Source organism: Phyllopteryx taeniolatus, chromosome 8 (genome assembly GCF_024500385.1).
Source record: "Phyllopteryx taeniolatus isolate TA_2022b chromosome 8, UOR_Ptae_1.2, whole genome shotgun sequence".
NCBI lineage: Eukaryota > Metazoa > Chordata > Actinopteri > Syngnathiformes > Syngnathidae > Phyllopteryx > Phyllopteryx taeniolatus.
The window spans coordinates 28895735-28908332 of NC_084509.1; the positions used below are offsets into that span (position 1 = coordinate 28895735).

The 12598-nt window shown below is 47.2% G+C and overlaps 1 protein-coding gene across 6 annotated transcripts in view; it reads right to left on the reverse strand.

The window, feature by feature from the left end:
- Positions 1 to 404: 404 nt before the first annotated feature.
- stard13b (StAR related lipid transfer domain containing 13b) overlaps positions 405 to 12598 on the reverse strand; it is a 66380-nt gene continuing 54186 nt past the window's right edge. For 5 of the 6 annotated variants that reach the window (XM_061782219.1, XM_061782220.1, XM_061782223.1 and 2 more), the window contains 13 exons: positions 9903 to 9974; positions 8839 to 8920; positions 7311 to 7374; positions 5429 to 6741; positions 5188 to 5358; positions 4941 to 5100; positions 4542 to 4740; positions 3750 to 3963; positions 3142 to 3256; positions 2848 to 3069; positions 2550 to 2767; positions 1859 to 2035; positions 405 to 1138 (listed from right to left, as the gene is read on the reverse strand). In XM_061782219.1, coding sequence (XP_061638203.1) covers positions 1021 to 1138; positions 1859 to 2035; positions 2550 to 2767; positions 2848 to 3069; positions 3142 to 3256; positions 3750 to 3963; positions 4542 to 4740; positions 4941 to 5100; positions 5188 to 5358; positions 5429 to 6741; positions 7311 to 7374; positions 8839 to 8920; positions 9903 to 9974 — 3125 coding nt within the window. In that variant the 3' untranslated portion in view covers positions 405 to 1020. Of the gene's footprint in view, positions 1139 to 1858; positions 2036 to 2549; positions 2768 to 2847; positions 3070 to 3141; positions 3257 to 3749; positions 3964 to 4541; positions 4741 to 4940; positions 5101 to 5187; positions 5359 to 5428; positions 6742 to 7310; positions 7375 to 8353; positions 8797 to 8838; positions 8921 to 9902; positions 9975 to 12598 lie in introns of those variants that run through there. The other variant, XM_061782222.1, reaches the window with a different exon arrangement.

A 12598-nucleotide genomic window follows, 5' to 3' on the forward strand; every position in this document is an offset into this window, starting at 1 on the left:
AACACATGACTTTATTCTCGTACTATTGTGACTTCATTCGGAAAAATATACGACTCTCACAAACTTTATTCCCATAAAATGACTACTCTCCTGACTTCCTGTAAAAATACTACTTTATACATACTTTTATGTTGGAAATATAATTGTAATGTGCACCCCCAAAAAAAAAAAAAAAAAATCCCCCAAAATACTCAACTCGAATCCTGATAGATATGTATTAATATGCAAATTTGGAATTGTTCATCTTGGCGGCAGTCACGCATACGGCGTTCACGATCGCCCCCAACAAATCACCAGTAGGTGTCCCTCTCTACTTCATCAGCCGAGCGATTGGAACAGGTTGAGAAACATGGTCATTGTGTGCAGTGGTTTGCACGGTTATTTTGAATGAATGAAAAAGACAATTCTATTCCTGACAAACGTGTCTTTTATTGCCCTACGAGCAGGTATGATCAAGTCAAACCTGATGTCATTCGCAACCATACGAGGTCCAAAAAACAAACAAACAAATGACACACACGAATTCCAATACTGAAGTAAAACCAGTTTACATTGTTTTTTTGTTTTTTTTAAGGATGAATCATTATATAGGAAATTACCATACTATTAATCCCTTCACAAATATCCCAAATATATACACCTTGTTTGCATGTACAGTATATTCACACATTTATATACACGTACAATAATAATAATAATAATAATAATTATAGCTTTAAATCTTCAAATGATTCATATGTACATGCTTCCCAGAAGCGTAGAAGAGTTTGAATGTCCTCGACATTGTATATTACAACAGTAATGCATTATTATACAGACACAACGTTATACTATGGAGGTTTCTCTGATATCAAAGTCAATAAAGTTGGACAATTGTGGCAGGATGGTTCATTTCCCAATGAGTAAATACGCTCCTCATTTGTAAATTGTGCAAATACAGAGGAGCTCGGCATTATTCAACTGCGCCTTCGTTCTTAACGTTGCTCTTTGACTTCACCATGACGAAAAGGCTGAGAAGTTTCAGATTTTGGTCTCTGGACCGTCTGCGATGAGCGGCTGAAAAGAGTTGCGGATGCGAGCGGCTTCTGCGGCACAGATGTGGCCAAAGGCTTTGTTGTACCATTCCGGAGTCCTTCCCCTTCAAGACAAACAGCGCTTTAGGTCAAATTCTGGATGTGCCTCATGTCAACTCATCTGCGTTCAGATGATTGTTTCAGATATATTTGCTCTAATTAGGACTGTACTCCTGCGTCAGCGTAGGTTAGTGACGGACTACTGCGTGAAATTTGGGTTGCGTCTCCAAGCAAAGAAGCCCCGCGTTGGATTTCCAGTTTATCCACTAGATGGCACTACTTGTTGCCCCATTCGACCTTTTTCCAACACCTAATCCGTCACTTGGTAAACACGTCGCGATGAAGACAATACGGGGGGGTCCTCGGTTTACGATAGTACCGCGAGATGATGTTTCGAGGGTCCGAACACATTGAACTAGCGACTTAAGAATATGTGAATACGCAGCACAAGAAAGCAGGCTCAGTAATTGCGATATTGACTATTTTTCACTGGATTGTTTTATATTCATGGGCCCGAAAGGCTTTTGATACAAATCCAGTCTTTAGTGTGATTCCGACCTCACTACTGTGTTAACGTAGGCTATCGATCGATCGGATTGCCATGCAAATTTCCACCGTGGGAACGCAACTTTGTCGTTCGCCGAGGAATCCCTGTCGACGGTTGCATTTGTACATTTGTACATTTGTACAACTGCGCTGGCGACGCAAATTTGCAGAATTTGCTACCGACAGACTCCTATTCCCAAAATATTGACGGTACATATTTCAATAATGCTGGAACTTACTTCAAATCCACTCGGCAAACGTGAGTCAGCCTGGACTTTCCTGAGCCGCAGGGCTCGAGCAGGTAATTGGACTCCAGGGCAATCGCTCGTACCGCTCCGACGGGAGGACAGTCCTCGTGCTCGATTGAGACCGAAACTAGGGAACAGGCGCCTTTGGGCAAGTCTGTCCTCCAGGACCTTGAGAAAAAAAATGACTTGGTCAGAATTAAATGAGGACTAGAAGCATACAGCGGGCCATCAGGTTATGACAGGGTTTTGTTGCAACGGTGGCAACGTGACCCCAATTTGTATTTGCGCCATCTGGTGGACTCATTTGAAGGCCAGTACGTGAGTTCTTTGGTTCACGACAGAGAAGCCACCCAAATGCGTCGCAACGCACCAGTCTATCCAAGCCCGCTGCCAATGCACTGGTCAAAATCTGAATTATAGCAAAGAATTGTATGAAAAACGAAAACAAAAACAAATGGGGGAAAAAAAAGTTAGTACGCCGGACGGTCACGCGCTACATAATATAAATGAGCTCATTGCATAACATTCGTTTGTCACGACCGCCGTGAACACATCACGATGGTTAAGGATAGGATGCACTTTTGGTGCTAAATCTATCTCATAACCGTCGCTTTTTATGAAATACGGCGCTTAAAAAAAAAAGAAAAAACCATATGATGATCGCGTGGCGTTTCAAACTCACCTGAGAACCACAAAGTCTCGACTGGGGTGAGGCGGCATCCGATTGAGCACGTACTGAAACACCTCCGTCTGCTTGTCCAGCGTCTCGCACACTTTCCACTGCAGCAAATCGACATCCCACAGGTGGCGCTCTCGCAGCACGCGGTTCAACACGACCGACGGCGGCGCTTCCACCTCGACGGACACCCTCCAGCGTCTCAGCGGGTTCCCGTCACCTACCTGGACGCAGGACAAACGCTTGCTATACGCAGTCGTCACACAACGAATCAGCTAACCCAAACACAAATGGGAACGCTTGCCTTTTTGTAGTACAGCTCCGTGTTATCGGAGCTGCTGCACGACACCCAGTATTTGGATTTTTCCCGGGCCTCCTTGAGCAGGTTTTCCAGCCTGCCATCCATGTGGTTCTCGTGTGTTCCGTTGTCATCCTCCAGCTGCTTGAAGAGCTCCTCAAACATCGGCGCGTGCAGGTCAGCCTCCACGTACGAATTGCGCGACTGCGTAACCATTTCGTGAGGGATCTGATGGACAAAAGACGTGCGGCTGTAATGCCGCCAGGGCTCGAAGACAAAAGCGGCGGGCGGCTGCCGTACCTCGAAGAGCCGGTTGCACTCCGTGATCATGTGAGCGAGACCCTGCGTCGCTGCTAAATTCTCATTCAGGTCCTTCTGGTCTGGCCTGCCACTCGCGTACTTCTTCTGCATGGCCCTGAGGGTAACGGGAACACAAAGCCTATTAGGCCGGGGTACCGGGGTCGACATCTAGATGCGGCGCGCACTATATAAACCCTCCCTCCGCTTGGCAGGACGTCTCTTTTGATCCTTTCGGGCAACAATTTCATTGCGGTAAATTAGAATTAGTGAGCTTTGCTTTGTTTGTACACAGCGCGATGTCATAAAAGTGAGGTTTAAAAAAAGAGTGCCTCATCCTCTTAAAAGAGTCATCTACTGCACCCCCGGGGGTTGAGAAAACTCTTTCACCTTTTTTAAGTGACTTTTTTTTATGGAAAATGAATAAGGAGTCAATAGGATGCACGCCTTTTTTTTCTTGTTTTTGGTGTGCAGAACATTTTTTGTCGATGTCTTTATGTCTCCAAAGCGTCCTCTGTCAATCGATTGTCTGTTGTCGTACTAGAGCGGAGACAAATAAAGATGATTCTGATTCTGATTCTGAATTATGGGGGCATCTGGTTAGGATTTACCTTGGGGAAAGATTGTCTTTCTTGAGGATGTTGAGATGGAAAAGGGAGGGCGCCAGGCACACTGCAATGTTCATGGGCGTCATCTGGTTTTCCTTCACCGAGGACGTGACGTCGCTCAGGAAACAAAGCAACGTCTGCAGCACCTCGCGGTTTTCGTCTGACATCAACATGATGGCGGCCTGGACAGCCTGCAATCTTTGCTCCTTTGGTACATCTGCGTGTTTAAAAACATTGATTTAGATTTGCCTGCAAATGTTCTCATTCATCCAGGTCATGTCAATCTCAGGGCATCGAATGGACCGCAACTGGACTGTTCCGTTTGTCTTGGAAGATGTTTCGCCTATCATCCGAGCAAGCTGCATCAGTTCGTGCAACAAGGACGCACGAGCCGCACTTGCAACGCCGTCCTTTCGTCCATTCCAAAGAAAGTCAATAATTCTGCTCCAACAAACAGCATGGCCCCCTTGACCGTTACGCGACTCCACTACCACTTTCCCGCGGAAGGTAAAATTAATGAGGGAGTTTCCACATAACAACTCTTGTGGACTGCCAACATGGCCTCTCTGCCAGGCAGCCCAACGGCGTTCTACAATATGAGGTTTGGGGCGTGCCTCCAACTTGGAGCCTAACTAGTTGAGTTTTCCACACAAACACTGGCAAGCTTTATTGCATGAACTGACGCAGCCTGCAAAAACGTCTTCGAAGACAAACACAACAGTCCAGTTGCGATCGATTCAGTCCCCTGAGAATGTATTCTTATCGTCTTCGTGACCTAGTGGATGGTGTCCTTACATTGGTAGATATGGAGGAAGGTTTCCCCCAGCTTGCTCGTGAGCAGCGGCTCGGGTAGATCCCTGAAGAACTGCTTCACCATGTCTGCCACGTCGTAAGCGGACTGGTCCTCGTAGTTCACGTTGTCCGGGGAGCTTTCGTTCAACTGCCTCAGCGCTTGAATTCTGGACTTTACCCCTGATTTACGAAAGAGTCCCACCTAGCGGCGAAACAAACATGTTGGAATCAAACAAGGGCAGGCGACGGCACGACGTGAGAGCAAGGCGCGACTTTTATTGTCCACGTTGTTGTTTTACGTCTATCGTATCGTACAGGAGGAGCCTTTGTCATTGTCAGCGGAAACCATACACCCCATGATGCGCGTTAAGATCACTTCTGGACGCGTGCACTCCGGCTCACCTGGTCAAGACACTGGCTCCTCAGGTACCGCAGGGCCTGCTGCAGGCCGAGGGGCAGCGGTTGTCCAGAGCGCTGCACATGCACTATCAGAGGTACGCCGAACACATTCTTATCCTTGTAGTCCGGCACCTTCATTCGCTTCATGAACTTTGGGACTGCCCTAGTGGACACAAAAGCACAACTGACAAGTCAAATTCCACACATTTACCGATTGAGTCGGGTTGTAAAGTGTTTAAAAGATGCTGACCAGGTCCAGCCGTGCTTGTTTGACAAGGAATACTTTTCCATGATGGCAGTGAGACGCAGCAGAGAGAACCTCTGTAACAAACTCAGCTGGCCTGCCGACTGGTTGGTTATCTGCAGCGACGCCACCGAGTGGCTGAGACGATTGGATATCTGAAAACTGGGCCATCGTAACCTGGAGCAACAAAAGGCCGAGCAAAGTCAGTCAGTCATCTTGCGATAACAATTAGGTCAGTAAGTCTTACCGATTGGGTCTGGTAAGCGAAGCCCCTACTCCCGAGTCCCTCCTCTCCCCGAGCCTCGTCGCTTCGACGTCCGAAAGAGATACTCCGTCTCCGGCGCTCGGCGTAGTCTGGCTTTCCGTCACAGAATCTGCCTCAAAGTCTAGCGTGATCTGACTCGTATCTTCCCTTGGCCCCCCTTCCCCGCCGGGCAGTACATTTTGGGACCAATGGTCTACTATCTGCTGCAGACCGCTGACATGCATCAAAATATCGTCCAGGTGCGGAAACAGGTCTTCTTTCTCCAGATCGATAAGGTCCCCGGTGCTGGCGTAGAGATGGGAGCCAGGAACATTGTCATAAACGCTGATGCGGCTTCCTCGAGAACAGCACCGTGTGACAGGCCTGGCTTCCTGCCGGCATGAAATGAGCGAAGAGTCCAGGTGCATGCTGCCCGTGTGCCAGTTTATTGAGGCTCCGTTGGTTGGCGATAGGCTTTCAATAGATAGTGCTTTGGGGAAGGTTCCTGGCTTGTGGTCATTGGGAATATGGACCACCAGGTCCTCGTAGGAGCAGAATTCATTTCTGCGATTTTGTTCCGCAACTTGGTTGCCAGAGAAGATGTCGACGTCTTCTAAATACATGCCGCTGCGCTTGTGGTCGGCCCGGTACGGCCTCCGCTCTGTAAGGCTGGGTGTGCTGCCGGCGCTTCCGCCGGAATGGCCGCTACCTTCGCTGCCGGACTGGGACGGAACTTTGGGGAACGGCGGCTCTGGAGCCCCGCCGTCTCCGTTTAGGATCTCGGCGCACGGCAGCCCCTCGTGGGCGCGGGCCTCCCGCTGAAGCACCGGCGAACCGATGACCAAGGTCTTGCGACCCCTCGCGAGCGCTCCCCGAGAGCGCAGCGTCTCCATGCGTTTCAGGAAGTCTTTGGCACGGGTGCGACTTGTCTTGCCGTGCTTGTGAGGCAGCGAGCCGTAACGGCTGATGTCTTTCGCGACGTGAGACATTGTAAGCAGCGTCGAGTCCGGCATGGCTCCGGAATCCGAGCGGGTGCGGTTGGAGCAGTCAGAGTCCTCGGCGCTGAGACCCCGAGGACCGCTGCCCCCGCTGCTCTCGCTATGTACTGACGATAGCTCCGGCTCACTCAGGTCTGTCAAAACACTTTCGCTGCTGGTTGTTGCTCTTAGAGGCCCGTTGTCACCAGCGGACGGCTCCGATCCTCGCTTTCCCAGAAGGCAGTCGATGTCCTGCAGCCTGGACCAGCGCCGGCTGCTCCACTCAAAGGTCCATTTGTCGCTGATGGCAAACAGGTCTTCCTCATCAGAGTCTTCGCTCTTGTGGAAGACATAAAACATCCGAAACTCAGCACGTTGGAATCCGGCACAATCTTAAGACCGCGAATGCACAATTGATTACAAGAATAGAGACGACACGTTAATGAGGATGCGCTACTCTCACACTAGCACGTTTCTCCTATCGGTCGGAAACCTCTTAACGGGGTAAGTGGGGTTCGGCTGCCAGGTATAGGATTACCGACAGTGTATCATTATTACCGGGAAGGACAATGAGTGTGACCTGCTGGGACTCGCTGGAGGAAGCGTCTGCTCAGACTTAATAACTTTACACAATCAGGATGCAACACTACTCCTTCCAAAATAAACTGCCATAAATAGAGCGTGCTAATACAAATACCATCGACTGTATTTCAAAGTGGGCGCGACCGATTAGAAACTAGGAAGGAGGGGAAAATCTTGGTCAGCAGTGTTGGTTTTCGGCTTCGTTCAAATAAGACTATGAATAATATCGAATTCCCGCTATGGACATTTTGACACATTCCGACAGCCTTGAAGCCAGCAGAAATCCTGATGAATTACTAAAAATGACCGTGGCGGCGAACACTTACCTTTTTCTTCGGGACGTTCACGTCAAGTTTTAACGAGGCGCACTTATTCAAGGTGTGGAGTCGCCTGAAAGGAAAAGCAAAACAAGACATGCATCAGGAACGACAGAAATTGTTATTTAACAAGCACTCCAGCGATGCCTCTCATTCTGATTCCATTTCCTTCTGAAATGGAATTAACGTTTGTCCCAAACAAATTGGAAAACTCAGTTTGACGATGGAAACGATGTTGTCTGTACACAGAATATGATGATCCGGTATCTTGATTGTGGTCTTTTGCAGATAGAGGGTCAACAGAGTAGAAGCTGTGTTCCGTAGTAATGCGGGTGCAGCTGTACGCCAGAAACCACAGTTCACATGTCCATTGGTTTAAGGTCAATGTTCACTTTGCAATCGGTACAGCAAGAGACTAAAAATGCCAAACAAAAGTGATTTATGGAAACAGGATCACATTCAAAACTGCAAACAGCTTGCAAATGAAAGATCCTCAGAAACAAAATGTATATCAAATCATTTATAACAGGTGAAAGGGAAAAGTTTGTCTTTTTTAGAAAAAAAGTATTTTCACGTTCGTACGATGCCATTTAAAAGGAGGTAGCAAGTTTGCTGTATTACCCAACAGAATATCGCTAGGCTAGAACCGGCAACCTCTTTATACGTTTCCATATTTGGAGCGGCGTAATAGTTGCGAGGACTGAAACAAGCGGAAATGTATCACCAAATGGGGTCAAATTCCTCTGCGACCAAAAGAACTGTTTTGCTTTTCTCTATGATCGATGCATTGGTCACGGACAGCAAATGGTCTCAGAACATCGGGGTTAGCCGAACAACAAGTTCCCAGGATTGTTACCGTCGATCCCGGCTAAAAGGAGGATTTGCGAGCGGGGGCCCCCTCAGGAGGCTTTGGATACGGCTGCTAAAAGCGGAGGCGTCCGAGCAGGGGGGGATCCCACAGAGCGTATAAACGTGAAACATCAATCGAAATCAAATGCAGCTACAGTACACTGCTACTGCGTTTGCTCGGAATGACTCGCAGCAAATGTTACCATAGCGATGGTGCGGAAATGAAGCCTGGAATCACACGGCGGTCGGAACACTTTCCGCCGCTGTTCCATTTGTCCCCGTGGCCGCTTTGGAATTTAGATGAGTCGCTTCGGGGCCGTTTCGAGTCACAGTATGTCGAGCGGTCGCACTCCTCCAGCTTTTTCCTCTCTTCATTGTCGCTACGGTTACCGTGGCGACCCAGGCGCTGTTTTCTTGGAAGAGAAGCTCTCTCCTCTGACATAATGGAGTGATATTGAGCCCCACTTTTTTTGTACGGCTTCATGCGCTTTGAAAGTCTAAAATGGAGAAATAGTGCACATCTGCGGTTTGTTGAGCACGAGCCCTATGTTTTAAAGTCTCTCGTATAAATATATGCCACTTGACGCAGTGAGTGCAGTTAGGACAGGTCTCGTACAACACCTTTGACTAGCATTCCCGCTCCGACTGCTCTGTTAGTTTTCAAACTCAACACAATGTATGTATTTACCTGCAAAGAGGCTCAACGAGATCTTTGTCCAGAAAGTCATGGTCTCGTTTGACAGGGCTGATGTCGATGGGGAACTGGGAGTCTTGAGGGCGAAGAAGACATTCCGATTAGAAGAGCTCCTTTGTGTATTTCCACAGATGAGGGGCAGCATATTCCCCGAAGCCGACTGTGACACTTGTGTAGCATTTCACGCTAACGAGAAGGGACAGAATCTGTCCGAGTGACAGCGCTGTCGCTTGTGCGGGGTCGTTACGTATGGGCGTTCACTTACATAACTCCAGAATCTCCGAATCTAGCATTCCTCTGCGTTCATGTAAAGTCATTAACTTTTTCTATGAAAAGCGAGCCGCGGCAGGCAGCGATGACCGCTCGGACCGAAACAAGGCTCGGCCTGTTCGCCAGGCTTTTTGGCTTTGAAGCGGCAGCGTTACATCTTCATTCATTTATGCATTTCATCTCCGCCGGCGATTAGTTGGAACATCGGCGAAGGAACTCGCTTTTTAGCAGCTTTGCGGAACGATTTCCTGTCATGGAGCTTAGCCTCCAGACAAACACGAGAGGTCTCGCTCAAACTGCAGTGAACCCAGCGGCAATCGGTGAAAACACAATCAGAAGGATCAAAACAAGACTTTTAAACACATTGTAAACATCGTATTAGAACACATTTGCAAGCACAACGTATAGAAAATACTGCACAGTATCGATAAGTGCTGTGAAAACACCTGAAGATCTGAAGTAGGTCAACCAAGGTGATAGCAGGGGAACGTTGTATTTCTTAGCTTTATGTCGTAACGCCAGCAGACGCTGCCGTTGTTTCGTCTCATCCGGAGGATTTCATCGAGCGCAAGGCGCGGAATTGTCGACAAGATGACCTTATGTGCCCGCTTGTCCGAAAAAGGCCGCATTCGGCTCGGGAACGGCGGTTGGTTTCACACCCACTATAATGGCTTCAACATAAAAGCTCTGGGGGAGTTATTTTGGTTTATGATCCTTCGTGTCTCTATCTTTACCCCAGCGGCCTTTTCTATTTAATTTGGGATGAGCATGGGACTTTTGACATTTACCTTCAAAGAGCTGAGCATACTGGGGAAATCCGGCGGCCCGCAGCCAGTCGCACGCCTCCTTCGCCTCGACTTCTGCAAACGCAGGACAGAGAGAGTACGTCAAAGGAGACCTTTTTTTTTTTTTTTTTTTCTTCCCAAAATTCAAATCGGTTGCCAAGTGGCTCAACATGTCTGTGACACGCGCTTGCTAAAAGACACCAAAGCTCAAGAACCCAACTGCTACGTCAGAATCTGGCATCCAGGCTCGCTCACACACACGTTTTCAAAAAGAAAGATTGACTTGGTTGTATAATTTCCCATTTGCGGGCACTCCACGAACCCAAATATTAGGACACGAGTGGTTAAAAAGTCCATTTTCCCTTTAAGAACGAGGAGCAGAGTGAAGTGAAACCACAGTGAGGTCACTTTCATTCCCACTGACCCGATGACGCATTGCGCACGGATGGAAAAAGCTCTACCCGACTTCTCCAGACGTGTGGGCGGGTGGACCCGGGGGGAACTAAACCCCCACCGACCCCCCTTGCCCTCACCCCCGCCACGCTTGATGATTGGGAGATAGCAGGGCTGTGACCTTGCCGGTCGGCCAGTCTGACTCACATGGTCCCAACTCCTTCGCATGGACTTCACATAACCGCCATCGAGGTCTCTTTACTCTTCAGGCGGCCTTTATGGCGCGACCGAGTTTAAAACATGTCCACCTGCTAAGCTGCAGTCTGCGCGTGTCGGTAAACACTTTGACACGCTAATAAAGGAAGCAGTGTGTCTGTTCCTATTCGTTCAATTCATCTCAAACAAACACACTTCGTTCGCTCAGACCTGCACGAGCTAATGAGATCCAACAAAGAGATCGGTTTTGCCAATACGCAACGATACTCAAATCAAACTCACCGGAAATAGTGATATGCATGTATTTTAGCACAGCAATAGCAAAACTGTTGGCCATTTTAGTGAAAATGAATGCTTGTAAAACCGGTTACCGAAGAGAAATTGCAAATCCAAGGACAGATTATTTGTATTCGTTTGGCAAAAAACAAAGTCGACACGTCCGTTTTTTTGCGACGTGCGGCAGGGCGCCGTCCCGATCCCGCGAGTATAGCGGGGCGTTGCTTTCATCAATTCGTTGAATGTGTCACGATCAGCAAGGGACACATCGGCTCGCGGGCGAAAAACGTGTTTCGTGAGATCAGAGGCAGCCTGAGTACGCAATTTATTCGGCGAAAAACACTCTTAACGAGCACCACGGGGAAGGAACTCTGTTGTGATATTTCACGATCGTGACGCGAGTGTTACTCCAAACGGTCTTTAGACGCACGCCAACAACACACACACAGTCAACACAAAAGAATATAAAGGCATCAAGCTGACGTGACGTGAGCTGCCGCTGTTGACACGCAAACTGTTAGCACCTACCCATTAATGCTAACAAACTATTTACTGCCACCGGTGAGACACGTTGCCTGACGCAACCGTGTCACAGGACATCCCCAAATATTAAACATGGAAATAGCTCAGTGACTGCGTGTCTTAAGCCATTTTTTGACATCAAGTACAAGCTCCAAAAAATACCACCATCCTTCCCAACATTCAAATACACTCGCTTGGTAGGCCCAAGACTAAGGTTTTATTTCTAAAAAGTATTTTTAGATTATTTTAAGATACTGTTTAAACTTGAACACAAATATATATATATATATATATATATATATTTCACAATGACAGCAAGACACTGAAGGATCCAAATCGCTTGGCCGCCACAAGAGGCTGTGATATCGCCAAGGAGCAATCAGAGAAAAGCTGTTTTCCATATCTAAATTAAGAATAAGAACGAGCCAATTGAATCAAATATTAATGAGCGTTCCAATCAGAGCAAAGCTCATTGACATGTCGCATAGTAATGAGAAATCCGACTGTCTCCGTTGCCAGGCATAAAAGACCAACTGGAATAGCTTGGAAAAGGACATTCTGGGCATTTTCACGCCAAATTATCTTGCAAACCCGATAAAAGGACATTAAATGGGCTTTATGTTTTAAAAACAACAACGACAACTATTTCTTCATCAAAATTCTAACAACATATTGAAACGGATACAGATTTTAACTCAAATTTCACAAAGCTTGGCAAACTTTTGATGTCTCCTCTTAGAATTTTTTTTGTGCCACGTTCAAATTGGCTTTCCTGTGTGTGAATTGCTAACGAATTTTCACAAAAATGCAGCCGTTTGACTGACATTGACATTCTTCACCGCCAACATAAACTAACAAACTTGACGTTAACGCTTTGCACATTTTACACATTTCCTTTTTTACATGAGATAAACCTCTCGCCACAACAACAAACAAAAATGTCACAAAGAGTAGAGGTACTAAAATAATAATGTTCTCGTCTCAATTTACTCCCAAATGTACTTACTCAGTGTGAAATCTGTTCCAGTTTAGTTGAATTGAAGAAAGACACACAGAGATATTAATTTTCGGTTAAACACGTAATTGTCTTTTTTGTCATTTAGTCGAAGATGAATTCATTGCTCTGCCTGTCACTATACGTCGCTGGTATAAACAGATGAACAAAGATAGCACATCAATCATTTTCGTCGCAACGAAGTGAAATTGGATCATTTCCCGCCAATATGCTTACCGATTCTACCTCGACATCACAACCAGGAGCCGCGACAATTCATCGTAACATTCCGAGCCGC